The 17,094-nt window shown below is 37.0% G+C and overlaps 1 protein-coding gene across 1 annotated transcript in view; it reads left to right on the plus strand.

The window, feature by feature from the left end:
* Positions 1–6,123: 6,123 nt before the first annotated feature.
* ptprb (protein tyrosine phosphatase receptor type b) overlaps positions 6,124–17,094 on the plus strand; it is a 77,101-nt gene continuing 66,130 nt past the window's right edge. Inside the window, exons 1-2 of the mRNA XM_077235268.1 lie at positions 6,124–6,483; positions 6,588–6,876. Coding sequence (XP_077091383.1) covers positions 6,430–6,483; positions 6,588–6,876 — 343 coding nt within the window. The 5' untranslated portion in view covers positions 6,124–6,429. The remainder of the gene's footprint in view (positions 6,484–6,587; positions 6,877–17,094) is intronic.

The following is a 17,094-nucleotide window of genomic DNA, read 5'->3' on the forward strand; positions in this document are numbered from 1 at the left end:
GACAATTCACAAGATGGGTTTCAAAAAAGAAAATGTTTTGAACGTAGACATTATTTGTTTAACTTTAAATCAATGAACTTCTAAGATAATAATATAAAAGAACAATAGAAAAACAAATTAATAAACTGTTAGAAATGGGGTTTCTGGAGTTCTGGAAAACAAAAGGGGAGCACAATCTCAAGAACCCACTCTTCCAAGAAAGGCAAAACAAAAAGCAGAGAGAGTGAGACAAAATACAGGAGCTTCTTATGGCTCGTTTCCACCGAACGGTACGGTACAGTACGCAATTATTTCCGTTTCCACTGTCAAAAGTTGTGAATGGTACCAAAATGCTGAACCGTACCATACCTAAAGGGTGGAGTTAGACTCACTGCAGAACGTTGATCGGTTGACAGTGAATCGTCACTTGCGGGAGGGGAGTACTACAAGGGGAGTGACAACATAAGAAGCGCCATTTTTTAATATACAGTTAAAATAAAATACTACTGTTATTGTGTCACAAAATGTAGTTTTAAGAGTTTTCCAGGCAATAATGTAGTTGTTTTAAGCTCAAATCTGTGGTTTATTTATAAAGATTTATGAAAATTTGTTCCAGGTTGTGAGATCCATTCCAGGCGATCACCGGGCGCTCTGCGCTCATGCACCCTGCCTGGAACAGCCTTTCCTCGGTTAGTCGTTCTAATGTTTGTCGCTGACTCTGACGTCTTTGTAGTGGTTGAGGCTTTAAATGGCAAGTTACTCATTTAGGTAAAACATTTTTTTATTTTTTATTATAGTGATCATAGGTGGGTTGCACGATGGGCAGTGTGTAATTAATTGGTTTAGAACTTATGTATGCATTGTATATTGTGTGTGATATGTTGCTGAGGGACACATACTGTAAGTCATACTTATTGGCATGATCATGATTGCAAGATCTTCATTAAAAATTATAATAAAACTGTTGGCAAAAAAAAAAAAACCTAAAAAGAGCTTGAGCACCAGGTAAACTTTGCGAATGGCACGACAGACAGCACTTTTCACCAAGTTCTCCGCATCTCCAATTGTGTAAAGGAAAGTGCCACTCGCAAAAAATCTGCAGAGCAATACACACATTTTGTGCCTTTATTAAAGCCCGACTCCGACGAGTCGAACATTTAATGTGCTGTTCCAACAAATGAATTATGTAAATGAAACCCTTACGAGTCACAAGAAAAATTATATCTCTCAAAAAGAACACTATGGCGCTGCGCTAAAGGACTTCCTCAGCTCCGCTTATAAAGCCACAATCTAATCTTGTTTACATGAAAGCCTGCTCCCGAGCAGGTTTAAGCCTATGGAACTGTTGCTATGACAGTAAGTCCAGGATGAGTGTCGAAGAACCAAACAATCCAAGATTATGCCAAATCGTCAACAATCAAATCCAGCTAACTGAGTTAGCGACACACGAAGAACGGACCCCTGGTCTCAGAAATTATTTTCTCATCTGTAGTTTGCAGAGCCACAGAATCACCCTAATCTAACCTTCGTGGACAATGGACTTTAATATTTAATCCGCGATTCATATCTGTAAACAAACGTTATATAAGGAGATGGATCGTGGATTAATTACATCAATTTAAAAGTTCACGAACATTCGTTTAAAGGGTAACTAAACACTAAAACAACTTTTTTTTTAGTTAATGATATGTAAAAATGGAGCTTCATAAATGCTGTTCATTGATTCGAGTACATTTTTTTGACATTTGGGTTTAAAGTGTTTTAATTCTACAATATATGGTGTAAAAACGTCTGAGTGCTGCCCTCTTCAGGTTGAACAGTGGCTACTGCAGTTGAATTTTCCTATTGGAAGTTGTGGTACCATTCCCTTGCCTACAGAGAGATGCGTCTCAGGTGCACGCCAGCATTTTTCAAATATTGGCAGTGGGTGGAGTCAGGCTCTGACCAGGGGTTTAGTTACCCTTTAAGTTGGGTCTGTGCCAGTGCAAGTCTTGTGTGTTTTGTTATTTTTAGGGGCCAAGCACCTATTGTATCCATTGGCATTCTTATTCTGCTCTGGAAGTCTATGGCACCCCATAGAGCCGTGTGGTAAAAAGCTATGAAATTTGGCACACAGAAAGAGGACAGTCTGTAATGTCACTATTGCAAATTTGGAGTCTCTAACTCAATCCCTCTAGGGCCACCAATCGTCCATAATTTCACTTACGTTTATGCAAATTATTGCCCAACGCAGCTATCATTTTTACGCCCTGCACCACGTTGTTTAAAAAGCAAATGCATTTGCGCCCATTTGTGTACAAGCACAACTGGCTTTTAAAGGGAATGGGTAATGAAACTCTGAGTACACACCTATTTCTAGAAGAAACACTTCTGTGAAACAGTGTTGGTAAGCAGGGTCAAGTAAACTGTTCTAAAGGAGCTGGAGCCCATTCGTTTGTGTCATTAACCACTGATCTCTGGCCTGATCGCAGACTGTGGTGACTGCCCATGTGAGCTCCAAATCAAATAATTCCTATGCACTCAAATCCTACTTGCTGAACTGTCAAAGTTTTACAGGCAGACATCCAGGCCAACAAATTACTTCTGCTTTTGAAGAGATCACAGATGAATATGGTATCCGTCAAAAGATAATTACATCATCACAGACAATGCTGGCAATATGAAATGCGCTTTTAAAGTTCACATGCCACAGCAGCAACCTGATGACACTGAGAGTGAGCAGGAGAATCTCTTAGATGATGAGAACTTGTGGGAGAACACGAATTCAGTGGAAGACAGAATTACCCTGGTCTTCAGGTTAACGTCTTTCCTGCTTTGCCCACTCTCTATAGTTAGTTAGGGTTAGGGGCATCTCTCGCACCATAGCTAAAAGGTCACGTTTTATAACTCTGTTACATAGCAGCTCACAATTCAGAGACAAATTTGAGGTTATGTTTGACACTCACAAGACTGTTCCAGCAGCAAACACAACTCGTTGGAACAGTACTTACAAACAAGTACAAGCCCTCACAGCTTTGGACCACAACACTCTGACTGAAACGTGCAGCAAGGACTTTGAAGATGTGGTCGTGGTTAGTGCTTGTGAGTGGAACAAGCTAAAAGTTCTTGCACCATTTTCTGAGGCAACAGACCAGACAGAAGGAGGGAACTCAGTGACCATTAGCATGGCTGTTTCAACTGTCCTGGACTTGAATACACATCTCATAAAGATGGAGGAGACACATATTGCCGGCCATTAATCGAGGCCCTCCGGCAGTCTCGGTTGAAAAGATTTTCTGGAATCTTTACAAAATTGAATATGGTCAAGAGAGCAGAAGAGAATAACTTTATAAACAAAATGTGTACTTTTTGGCTACCATGTTGGATCCACAGTTTGGCCTAAGTTGTGTGGATCAGGATGTTAACAGTGGTGGAGATGCAACATCAGTGACGAAGTTCAGAGAGGAACGGCAGAAAAAACTGACAGGTTAGTATACATTTTATCCTGTGAAATAATTATTATTTCAGTACTATGAATCTTGTTACCCTACACAATTAAAACTACAGAGCTTTGATCATAAAATTAAGTATTTAAATCTCACTTATATTATTGGGAGATATAGTTTTAACCCTATTGTAACGATTTTAATGGTCTAAAGCGCACAGCGCAAGTCTACTTAGGGCGTGTCCGAATCCACTTTTGCTTGTTTAAAGACGGGAAAAAGTGTTGGCGTGCCCGGCGCATGGTCTAAAAGGGTTGTCCCTATTCTCTTAATAATGAGTAATGGGTGTGTTTTGGACGTAACTTGCAATAAAACAATCAGAGTGTCATACTCATCTCCAATTCCCTTTAAAAGCAAGTTGCTCTTGCACCATGGTGGATTGCTATTTACATGGCGGAATTTGCAAACGGAGAGACTGAACGCTTCCCCAGAGAGGAAACGGATCTGCTTGTGTGCGAGGTTAAAGCGCGCAAGCAGACCATCTACGGGACAAGCTGGATTCCTCCATATCTTTATGTACTTTATTATCTTTAGTAATCTTTTACATTGCAGAGTTGTGTGCTGCTTCGTGTACACGCGTTGTGCACCCGCCTATCGGCGCATATTACTAATGTGCCTTTTAAATAACAAAAATGCTGCACCATTGATTTTAGACCAGGTTTGTGTTGGTCAATGGTGCTGTCTATTTCAGTTGCCTCAAAATAGCAACTCGCCAACAATGTGCCCGAACACACCTCACTTTCAGACCAGTACGCCCTTGGGCACACAAATAGGTGCAAATGCATTAGCTATTTAAACAACGTGGCGCAGGATGTGAAAAAGATAACTGCGTCGGGCTGAAACTAGCAAAAAACACTTGCGTCACTCCTAGTGTGTGCCCATAGAGTGACAAATGTATGTGCATTTTATGCAAGTAGTATGCTATAATGTCTCATTGGTTTACTATGTAATAAGAACTTCATATATATTCCTATATATTTTAAAGGTTCAATACAAGGTTAAATTTCATAAAAACTAAGCCTTAAAGGTGAATTCATGGGGTTATTTAAATAAGACAAGGATGACTTGTCTAAAAATCTGTTTAATGTTTTATTTGTCTTATAAATGTATTCATACACTATGTCCATTTAAATAAAAATCTATTTATTTTATGTGTGTATTTGTTTTTCCAGACACTTTGATCTCAGAGGTGGAGAACATAATGAGTGAAAGAGATGAAATGGACTCGGGTGTGATGCATGTGGATTCACTCAGTGACTCACCACCAATCAATTGCCCACGCCTTCTTTCCCGCTACAAGGCTCACAAGAAGTCAAGCTCAATACACGTTTCATGCATTTCAACACAGATTAACAAATACTTTGATGCCATCCCAGACTCTGACCCTGACATTGCACTTGTCTTCTTGTCCAAAAACAAAGATAAATTTCCACATCCCCACTATTTGGCCACATCCCCACTATTCTGTTAGTGGCTGCCAGCTCAGCACCAGTGGAGAGGCTCTTTTGTAGAGGGGGCATTTTAATGGGAACCCATCGTGCACGTTTAGGTCACAGAATGTTGCCATCTCTAATGTTTCTAAAATGCACCAAAACTACTTTATGCACATTTCCCATTTGATGTAAGGTCATTTGCTGTAATTTTTGGCCATGATTTTATTGTGTTTTGCAACTACCCTCTTCATGAATTGTATTCTTGCTAAGCCTGGACTTAGGAGTATTTTGTCATTGTAGTTTGTTTGTCTTGTTTTAAAACAGCTCCAAATAAAAAAAGACAACCAAAATGACAAAACTATTATCTTATGTTGCTTTGAAAACATATGAGCTGAGCTGTTAATACTTCTATTATTGTCATGTTATTGTTTCATTGAAAGTTCACCTTCAGTTTATCTTGGATATTTACAGATTTTCTATTATTATTATTGCATTTTACATGTTGAATGTTTGTCATTTTTGCGTGCACAGAAAATTGCAATGTCTTAGGTGGATGATAAAATATGGAAAACAAGCTTTGAACAAAGATCCAATTTCCGCTCCTTAGTGTTTGTTTTTCTTTGCTCATAGAAACCAAAGGAAAAATCCTACACGTACAATTCATCTCTGCAATGACTTTTTATTTTATTATGACTTCAGGGTTAGGGTGTATCTTTCATATGAATTTAAAGAGTGCTGATCTGGTATGGTCTTGACTCAGTCTCACCCTGTCTTGGTCTTGTCTTGGTTTCGACACATTTTGGTCTTGATCTTGACTTGGTCTCGGTTTAGGTGGTCTTGACTAGAACACTACCTTGAACCTCATTTATATTAGGATTATATCGTTAACTATATTGTAAATATAATTACAATATAATTACAAAATTACAATATCATTTAAAAATACAAAATTTATTGAATTCTCCTGATGGAAGAACATTTACAAGCCTATTATTAGATGAGTTTTCTCTTCAACACATCCTTCTGCAGGAGCAATGAGGACACAGGAAGGAAGTGGGGCTGGGCTGTATTGAGTGTTCATGGAGCCCAAAGTCATTGACATCTATTGTTCCAGCAAAAGTTCTAATTCACTGGCATTTATGACCTAAAAAGCTTTTAGTGGAGGGTGTATGTTGAAGAAATGCATTTTCTGTCCTATTTTTATGAACTAGTCTAGTAAAGTTAGGGTATTTTAGGCAAACAAATTGCCATCGGACAAACTGTACAACGTGTCTCCACTGGACTACCAAAAAACAAAGCTTCTGTAGACTCTTGATTGAGGATATCCTTTGGAGACAGAATTGTTTTCCTTTACACATTCCTGATTGTTGTGGGCTAATGAGTGAAAGTGAGCAGTTCCCACATAGGTTCTCCGGACTGGATTTTGCAGAAAAGTACTTTAAAAGAACTCCTGGATTATACACCAAGGAATTATGTGACTTTTCCAACTGGATTTCTGTGTATTAAACAAAAACCTCTAAAAACCAACAATAACAATGCTGGGAAGCAAAGCCATTCATGTAGCCATTTGGGTAGCATGTGGAATATTGGTAAGTCTAGCTAAAATGAAACTTGATTTCTTACAAAAGTACTGTATGTGTGACTTCTGTATGCTATTTTATCAGCCCAGTAAAATTCCAACTGTTGTTTTCAGAGTACCATGGTGGCAGACACATGGGAATGTAGCATCAATGTTGTGAAAGCCATTTCTACCACAGACTCCATACGCATCATGCTGGATAACGAAGATGTGAAATGCAAATACACGGTTTCTGTCAGGGAGAGACACAATGACTCGAAAGATTGTCATCAAGACCAGGAACATTTATCACATTTTGAATGCAAAACTGAGAATTTAGATCCTGGAACATGGCATCATCTGGATATAAAGGCAAACTTGGGTGAAAACCATCAGATTCAACACAATGTCTCCCTGCCAACTAGTAAGAATCCTGTTTCTTTGCCTAATTTTCAGTCTGTTAGTCTCAATATTAGATCACTATTTTTGATTTTCAAAAATACAAATCTCTTAACAGTAATTATTAAACTTGCGTGTGTAACTCCAGACATGAATGATTTCTCAAATCATATTCTTTATTGAGAAGATGGGTGATATTTTTTTCCCTACGTGACAATACTTATGAGTGGTTAATTAAAGAGATGCGATAAAAAAACAACAAAAAATCAAAGCACTGGTGACTTTAAAGGAAAGGCTATTAAATCTGAAAACTGAATAATCCATTTAAACATCATAATCGATACTCAAATACAGCCAAGGACCATACTTTCTTCTACTTTTCTTGATTGTAACTATAGAAATTAAATACAGCTGTAATTGCATGCAGGTATTTTCAAATATATGTAAAAATATATATGTACACAATAAGTGCTACTATCAAATTAATATTAGTTCATAGTAGTTAAAGACACTTATAAAGTGGGACACAATAATTTTTTGATCTTCCAATTTTTAATACGTTCTGTATTACTGTTAACTCAAATTGTTTGTATATTGTTTGTTTAATGCTAATATATAAATTAAAAAAGGGAGATTAATTTACCAAAAATATGTATACATAAAGTTTATTTGTTTATGTTTAGCCATTTTGCTTCCATATTTCTTGTAAGATGAGATGTATCACGTATATATATATATATAATGTATATGAACCTTACATGTATAAGGTCTGTGGCAAACGTGGCAAAAGTTTATTAGATTTTTATACGTTTTGTTTAAGATGATAATCTTTTATGAAGTTTGAAGGCTAAATACAATTGGCAGAAGTGAAAAGCTAAAGGTAGGTTATAAATAATAATATAATTAAACATATAAATAAATGATAATATAAATAAGTGTAAGGCAATAAAAATGAAAGGGGTCATAAACTGAGAAATATCCTTGATCTTTTGACATGTATGAGGTGTGGTAGATTAATTTCCCCTTTTGTTATATTCTGAGATGATTCAGATACATACTTGACTGACTTTGAACAAAGTGTTTGAAAAATGTAGGTTTCAAAAGCATAAAAATGTTATTCCTGCAAGGAAAATAAATGTTAGTTATGATTAATTTAAAAAATCTATTACAGAGGTCGTACTCTAAAAATTTCCTGGAAGTTTCAGAACTCAAAACTTCCTCGTTAGTCCAAAAACAGCCCATTCAGCCTTAAAGGTTATAAGTAAACTAACTTGGCTTGCTGTCCTTGAAGGAGGCTCGAACCCGAGGCTCAGCTTGAGCTCTGAGTTAACAGGACAGAATGTTGAGGCTCCTCTAGAACCAAGCTTATTTATTGAAACCAAGCTCAGAAAACAGCTTGTTTCAGATTTTGTCACATTATGTCATAGTGTGACAAAAGACTCTGCAAAAGAAGATCAAGGCCTACTTCTAAAGGATTTCCTCTTTAGCCTGATTGAAGCATATCATGTAGTAGTTAATACGAGACAGACGCAAACAGAGGATTAATCCAGCAACAAAATAGATGGATAGAGATGCCCGAGGATTACAAGGCATTTAAAAATGCCAAGTTGTGTAAACCAAGTTGTGCCAAGTTGTCTTTTGCATTGCCATCCTTGTGATCCTAACATTAAAAAGTGTGAATGAACATTATTTTTAATGAAGTTTCAGTCAGATTGTGTCAGTAAGACACTGTGCGTTTGTTAGCTTCATTTTACTGCAGATTCTTTTTTAAACAAGACAGTTTGACGCTGGCTTATCAGATTTAAATAAATATGATGCAGTGCCACTGCCAACTACATTTGATCAGACAGTAATGTCGTAACACACAAGTGTGAGTAACAGTGTTTTTACACTATATAGGGTTAATGCGTTGGATTATCAGATATAGAAGAAAGCAAAAAGAGAACACTTCTTTTGTTATTGTTTTGATCTAAGCCATTCGAAACAGAAGTTTAACAAAAGTTCTGAACAAAAGTTTGAACAAAAGTTTCAGCGAGCAACATCTTCGGTTTTGTCACCAATAAGCCGTTACAAAATGTTTAACTTTATTTAAAACATAACACTGCAAATGACAATGTATACGTTTTACACTTTATCAAATAGGATGAATAGGATGGTTTGGCTTGTAATTCTGTGGTGATCACCGTTGACTTTGAACTATCAAATTTGCATTTACTCACCTGCATTTCTCCATTTATCATCTGTGTCAATAGAAATGCCAGCATTTGGATTCGTTAACATCTCTGTTTCTAAGTCTTGTATAGAACGCCAGACCAAAACCATGAACCTTGCAGGACCTGACCCATGCACTCAACACACAAGGGTTGCTTCTCAATATCCCTCTTCGTTTCCTCGCTCCTCCGTCCTCCATCTTATGACCCGGAAACCGATCGAGCTCAGCCATTTTGGCTGGACATCTCAATTATCTAATTGCACCGCGAGGAGGCAAGGATCGAGCAGTGAGGAGGCTTCCAAAGGAGTTATGAGCTAGGACACATGGATTTATCCCTTACAGAAGAGTTTTATCGACTAAACGTGTGGCACGTATAAATTCTCCTCCCCTTCACGTCGGTCACAATAATTTTAATTTATACTTTACATGTGCAGTTTAAATAAACCACACATCTCACATATTTCAACAGGGAATCTTGCTTTATTATTATTTATTATGAATTTCATAAATAACCAAACTTTAACAACATAAGGGCAGATCCTTTGAGCGCTGCTGATGACGCAAGGAAGTGATGCTCGAGTGATCAAGTATCCCAACGTATAAATAAGCTTTCCTTCTATTCCTCCGTCCTGCTTTTCTTTCCTTGCAGCCTTCCCTCGCATCCTACAGGGGGTGAAGCTCAGACGCGAAGAAGGAAGCAAGGAAAAGAAACGAGGATGCGAATATACAAATAAGAAATGTGAAGCACCCATGCACTCACACACCTGAGTACTTCTTCACCACCTGTTTACACCGCCAGTCCCATGGTCGATCCAGCGCCCTACTTTGGCTTGGCAGAGTACTGCAGCAGGTTTTTAGTCTAGTGTTCGCTCGCCTTAGAGATGCTGTCTCATCGTTTCCCCACTGAATGGGCTATTTCGTTCATTCTGTCACTACTCGCGGGAGGACTGCTGCAATGGTCAGGGACAATCGGCCAGCAAGCTGAACCTGTCATGAAATCACTCAATAGCTTTGTGGGCTTTATGTAAGTGAAAAACTTTACATCTCCGCTCCTCACTATTAATACGCTTACTGCCTTTGATATCTTAATTCTCAGCCCTCCTCGACTCTGGGTCAGTCAGCAACTTCATTTCCGGGGAACTCTGCCGCCATCTCAACCTCAAAAAGAGGCCCATTGAAACCTCTAACAAGGTTCAGTCCAAAATTGGAAAAAAGTTGTCCGTGGCACTGTCTCTTATTATATGGGACCCATCCAAATGCAAATGGGATGTCTTCACATGGAGAACATCATCCTCCTGGTTCTGAAGAATTCAATGTCGATGCCGATGTCTTCCTGGGGCACCATGACTCATTAGACACAATCCTGTCCTGTCTGGCCCAATGGTGAATTCTTGTAGTGGGGGACCCAATGCCTCCCTGACTGCTTTTTTAAACATCTAATTCCCATTCAAGAACTCCTGACTGTCTCCATTAACTCCACCTCCATTTAATTCCATTGATTACCGGTCCCATAATCTTCCCAAAGCTGGACTTCCGAAGCTTATACAACCTCGTTGAGATACACAGTGTTGGGGAGTAACTAGTTACATGTAATGGAATTACATGATTTAATTAAAAAATAAATTTAACTGTAATCTGTTTTTTTGTAATTAAATTACAGTTACTTATGAAAACATTAGTTAGAAATTTAGAAAAGTTATCAAAAAGTAATCAAATGTAATCAGTTCCATTACTTTAATTAAGTGATTGAAATAGTTACACTACTTATTACATTTTAAATAGGGTAACTGTAAGGGTAATCTGTAACCATTACATTTCCAAAGTAACCTTCCCAACACTCGAGATACGGAAGGGGGATGAGTGGAAGATTGCCTTTGTGACACCTACAGCCCAAGTCCCTGTACTTGACCCTAGAAGCCACCCACACCTTTCAGCCCCTGAAACGAGCCTTCAACTTCTGCTACTCTCTTAGTTCTGAATCCTGATAAATCCTGATAAATATTTTGTACTACTCTCTACATAGCTGAGCAAAATTATGCCATTTGCCACCACCGATCACTCAAATGGAGAGTATCTCTGTTAAGCCATTGACCACAGACAGGCCAGATGGGCCCTCTTCTTCAAACAGTTTGAGTTCTCCATCTCCTATTGTACAGGGATGACAAATGTGAAAGTCATCTCTACTCTCCAGAAGAAATTCCAGAGAATCCTGAAATCACCCTGCCACTTATTCTTGTCGTCAGTCCCAATCATTGGTCCCTGGATGGTAGACTCGCTGTAGACTCCACCACCGAGCCTGCTCCGCCAAGGTCCCCCTGCCAACCGTACTTAGGTTCCTACATCCCAGCACATGATTGTTACATCATCGAAAAATATAAACGGTATTATCGCCCAGTGATATATTAAAAGTTGCATATATAGTACTGTATATCGTACTTTACCTGAGTATACTGTACACAGTATACTCACATTAAACAATATACACTATATAGCAAATCTTGGCTGGAGATATATGTTGCATATATATTTGTATACAACCTTATCCACATACATACAGTATACTCACGTAGAGTGATATATAGTATGTAAAATACAGTACCTCAACTGCTTGATTGCTTGTATTGTCACAAAATGTAAACTCCTTCACATTATTGCCCACCTCTAATCTGCTAAATGCGACTATAATGCATTAAGATGTTATAAACAGTAACATCATGATTTTCTGTAAAGCTGCCTTTTGTGAATTGTGAAACGCCCTCAATAAATAGATTGTTTGCGAGGACGCAAAGCAGACTAGTGAGTAGATGAGTTTACCTGTCCCCGACAGCCTCTGTAGTCCCATTTAGCAACTTATTAACAACTTTCTTTTTCAAGACAAGTAAAAGCTATTTAAAAAAATCTCAAGGGTGTATTACTATGACTTGGGACATTCGTCTGCATTGATCCATTGGAGAGATTCAGTACTCCATAAAAACTGTTTCAGTAAAAAAAAAAAGAAAAAAAAAGGATTTTGTTACACGGTTAGACTGTGCATCAACAGAAGGTATTAATACACCTTTGCGCTTTAAATCTACTTTAGGGGAACAATGTTGTTCATTGTTCATTCATGCTGTTCATAAGGTGGAATGTCATTAAGTAGCTGAAATTTGGAACTATTTTCATTGGTGAAACAAATGTAGGCAATATTCTTGCAATACTTTGTTTTCAAAGGTATTCAAAGTTAACATTTATTGGAGTAGTTTATTGTCTAAAAAGTAATATCTCACCCATCACAATCATACTCTGAATATCAGTGCTGTTATGATTATCTGTGGTTGATTGTATCTGCATTACCGAATCACAGCTGATAATCAGAACAACAATGCTCTTGATTGTGTGATATTGCTTAATTATCCAATTTTCTCAAAGTAAACAACAATGAACAATAATATATTGGACATTTCACTGAGGCTATGTTAAAGAACTTTAAACGGTGTGTACACAGATTATGTAAATCTTAGAACTATATGTGCTGGGTAAATCCAAATGGCTAAGTGTCAAAAGCTTCTCTAAATATGAGGAAAGGTTGGATTGCGCTGATAATGTGCCGTTGTATACGTGTCTGGGCTAAATTCCAAAACAGGAGTTTGACTGTAGGTCAATTCTTTCAGACTGTTCTCCCCCTCCCATCCGGCTTATTGTTCTTTTGTTCTAATATATACAAAGACTCATTAGCTCTCAGAGGTCAGTCTGATTACAGTGACTTTTATATAATGTACAGTGGCCCTCAAATTTATTTGGACTCTTAGGCAATACTTATAATTGCAATTGGGAATAAAATATCAAAGTAAGTGAGTAAAATGTATGTACAAATTAAAGTGTTGCTGCCACACTAAGTAATTGGAAAAGGACTAGATTTACTAACAGATTGCACCAGCACCAGCTCTTTGGTGTTAAAATATTACTGTCAGGATTTACTAAAGACACACAGTGAGAAATTAGCGCTGAAAAGGTGTGGACAGGGATATTTTTGGGGGTGACCTTATTGCATATGCATTTGTATGAGTTTCCATTTCAAAAGTAAAATTTATGGGAGAAGAGTATTTAAATGAATCACGCATGGTGAATTACTAAGGTTTCGACAAGTCAATTTGCTGGTATTTGTGCCATTATTTATTGCCCCAACGAAGTCTTAAACCAGACGCTAATTTGCGCTGCTGCTCTTGGTAGATTGCTTTGGCCATTATGGAAATGAACCGGCTGTGTTTGTGTTCTTTAATTTGGGCATCGTCAGTAGATCACACGCAGAACTCTCCATTCCCAATAGTCCAAATATGTAGCTGTAAATCTGCATATAAATATCTCCAGGCATACTAGACAGAAGCTAATTTTGTACAGATTTCCATGATCAAAACAAAAAATAATGGTTGGGGTGTTATTATCATTTTCTATTTTAGCTATTTAATAGCTATTCTATTTAGCTATTTAGTCTTGAACAATGACTCTTAAAATAGGTAAATGGGTATGTGAGCATGTAAAAATCTATGATACACTCACGGTTCTCAAGGAGAAAGAGAGTGAAAAAAGTAATTAGAAGAGGTTGCCTGAATGTGACCTTCAACCTTAATGGTTTCTTATCCTGTTCCCTCACAATACCCTTTCAACAAAACCTCATCAGGAAGAGTTTTCTTTAAAAAAGCAAAGAGCAGCGCTATCGTGTTTTCACATATAGGTTGTTAGACATTCCGCTGCTTTCACTGAGAATAATTCACAGCAGGACCCACTGAGTCCACACCTTTCCTTTCTGCATAACAGAGTTCTCACAGAGAGCACTACCTTATTAGAAGGACTGTTGTGATAATGTGAGGCTGCAAAGCTGACTAAAGAGACCATAAACTAATTGTTGTGTTTATTCGGTATGAGGACCCTATTTAGCTATGTGAATGCAATTTTTAAAGTATAAATTTACATTACATTTAATCATTTAGCGGGACGCTTTTATCCCAAGCGACTAACAAATGAGAGCAATAGAAGCAATCAAACCAACAATAGAGCAGCAAATATGCAAGTACCATGCCCAGTCCCAGTTAGTCCAGCACAGTAGGCGTAGCAAGTTTTCTTTTTACAATATATATAGAATAAATAAAATAAATATAAAAAAATAAATACATATTGCTTCACTTTGCTTCATAAGTTAAGTTAACGTGTCTTCTCTCTCTCTCTCTCTCTCTCTCTCTCTCTCTCTCTCTCTCTCTCTCTCTCTCTCTCTCTATATATATATATATATATATATATATATATATATATATACACACACACACACACACACACACACACACATTGCATGAACAGCCCATCTCAGACAGATTTTATTTATTTAATGTTTATTTGACAGGGACAAATGCATAAAACATTGCTTTATAAAGAATACAAAGTAGATGCCATGCATACAGGTTTCTAGCCATGACTAATTTGCAAACCCCGTCCCTGGTTAGGCTTATAAAATTAAAATAGAAATGGCAAAGTATTAAGTTTAAAATTTATAGCTATTAAAATACATACAATAAATAAATCCCATACATTAAATAAAATATGGGCTTAGGTAGATGTAGAAATCACTATAAAACAGAGTCTAGACACATTTAACAATTCAAAAACACAAAAGTGTTCATATGTCTGTGCGTGCTAACATATGCAACATAATGTTTATATGTGTTGTATCCTATACAGTCAGTTTTCACAGAGTTGTTTCAGTTTCAGCCATTGCTTTAAATGTGTATTAAAAACCTTGAGTTCTGTCAATGTTTTAATTTCGGATGGTAAAATGTTCCACAAATGTATCCCTCTTACTGAAAATGATGTCTGACCAAATGTTGCTCTACATTTTGCGGCTATACAGTTTCCACTTATTGTGCCTCTAGTTCTTATTCCGCTCTTTTTTTTCTCTACTAGTTGACAGAATATTTCTGGTGCAAGGTTGTTCACACACTTAAAAATTAGTTTTAGAAATGAAAAATTTACAAAACTGTCAAAACTCAATACATTATGCTTTCGTAGAATGAGGCAATGGTGCCATCTTACAGGTTTCAGGTCCATTACTTTTAGTGCCTGTTTATATAATGACCTAATGGATGTAATTGTTGTTTGGTTGGCCTCACCCCAAACAGTTATGCAATACGATAAATGAGAAAGTATCATAGAATGCATAAACTGCTGTGCTGCCTTAAGGGGTATTTATTGTCTTATTAATCGGAAGCAATTTAAATTTGTCCTGACAGTTCTGCACAGTCTCTTTACATGACTATCAAACTCTAAAGTAACCCCTAAAAATTAAAATTCATGTACCTCATCTACCTCTACTCATCTTTATTCTGAAGTTTTCATTAACCTTTCTTTTTATTGAAAAGCACATAGAGACTGTCTTATCATAGTTCAGGGTCAGATGATTATTTCGGAGCCACTGTGATACACCATCCAATTCTTTTGAAAGCATCTCAGCTGCAATCTGAGGGGTTTAGCTGTTAAACAATTGTATCATCTGCATACATTTGGCATTTAACCCTCTTGCAACTGTCCGGGAGATCATTTATATAAGCTAAAAAGTAAAGGGCCTAAAATTGAACCTTGTGGAATTCCGATTCGACAAGTTTGGACAGATGACTGGGCGGAATTTATATGAACACACTGCTGCCTATGTTCGAGATATGATCTAAACCAAGTTATTGCATCATGTGACAAGTTACAATTTTGCAATTTATTTCACAGTATCAAAGGCTTTTTTCAAGTCTAGAAATACTGCCCCCACTACATTACCTTCATCTAATGACTGTTTTATCATTTCAATAAGGTAACAGTCTGCCAACTCTGTTGAGTACCGTGGTCTAATCCCAAATTGTTTGGTGTGTAGGAGATGATTACTTTCAAGATAATCAACAAGTTGTTTAGGAACTGTTTTTTCAAGAACCTTTGAGAGTGCAGGTAAAATTGAAATCGGTCTATAGTTCGAGACCTGATCAGATGCTCCAGACTTGAAGACTGGAGTTATAATAGCCGTTTTCCATTGCTGAGGAAATTCATTTGCTCTAATGGATAAGTTTACTACATGTGTAACTGGCATTAAGAGGAGAGCACTGTATTTTTTTATAAAAGCGGTATCCAAGCCAAAGTTATCCTTGGCCTTAGATTGCTGTAAATGTCTAAAAACTTCAGCAGTTTCGCTTTGGTCTACCTCTTTTATACAAAAAGATGTTGATTGGTCTCTGAGTGTGTATTTTAATTGTGGCGGTTGGAATTTGACAGCCAATTTCTCAGCTGATTGGATAAAGAATTTATTAAATTGATTTGCAATTTCAGTCCTTTCATTACTGACGATTCCATTTATATTTAATCCCACTATTTATTTGTGTTGTTTAGGCACTCGATTGGTTAAAATATTTAGGTATTTCCAAAGTTCTGAACTTTTCCCTCCTGATTCAGCCATCAACTTCATAAAGTAGATTGTTTTTGCTTTGCATAACTCCCTGACTTTTTTATTTCTTAATCCTTTAAAAACAAGTATATCCGTGTTCGTTTTTGTTAATAATGAATGTTTGAGCGCAAAGTCCCTTTTATTCATCAGCTGGCCAATATCCTTATTCAACCATAAAGCCCTTCTACGTTGAGGATACTTCAATAACTGAGTATATTTCTGAATCACATCTGTGAGAGTTTTCATCATTGTAGTACAGCAGGTATCTAAATCATGAGTTTGCTGAACATTATTCCAATTTATATTCTGTAGTTCATCTTCAAGTTGAGTTATTTTATTCTTGGGAATGCCTGTAATTTCTAATTTATGCGAAATATTGCAGAAGGATTGTAGACTTTTTTTGGATAACTTTCTAACAATTAAAATAATATTGTGATCAGAAAGACCTGTAATTAAGTTGTACGTTTTACTCACTCGCTCAGTTTTATTTGTGAAGATCAAGTCAATAAGAGTTTTACTGCGTTTTGTTAATCTTGTCGGTTCTTTGATTATTTGATTGAAATTATGTTTTGAGTAGATCATTT

The sequence above is a fragment of the Siphateles boraxobius genome, unplaced genomic scaffold, assembly GCF_051911475.1.
Source record: "Siphateles boraxobius isolate OS27281-9 unplaced genomic scaffold, OSU_SipBor_1 19, whole genome shotgun sequence".
Taxonomy (NCBI): domain Eukaryota; kingdom Metazoa; phylum Chordata; class Actinopteri; order Cypriniformes; family Leuciscidae; genus Siphateles; species Siphateles boraxobius.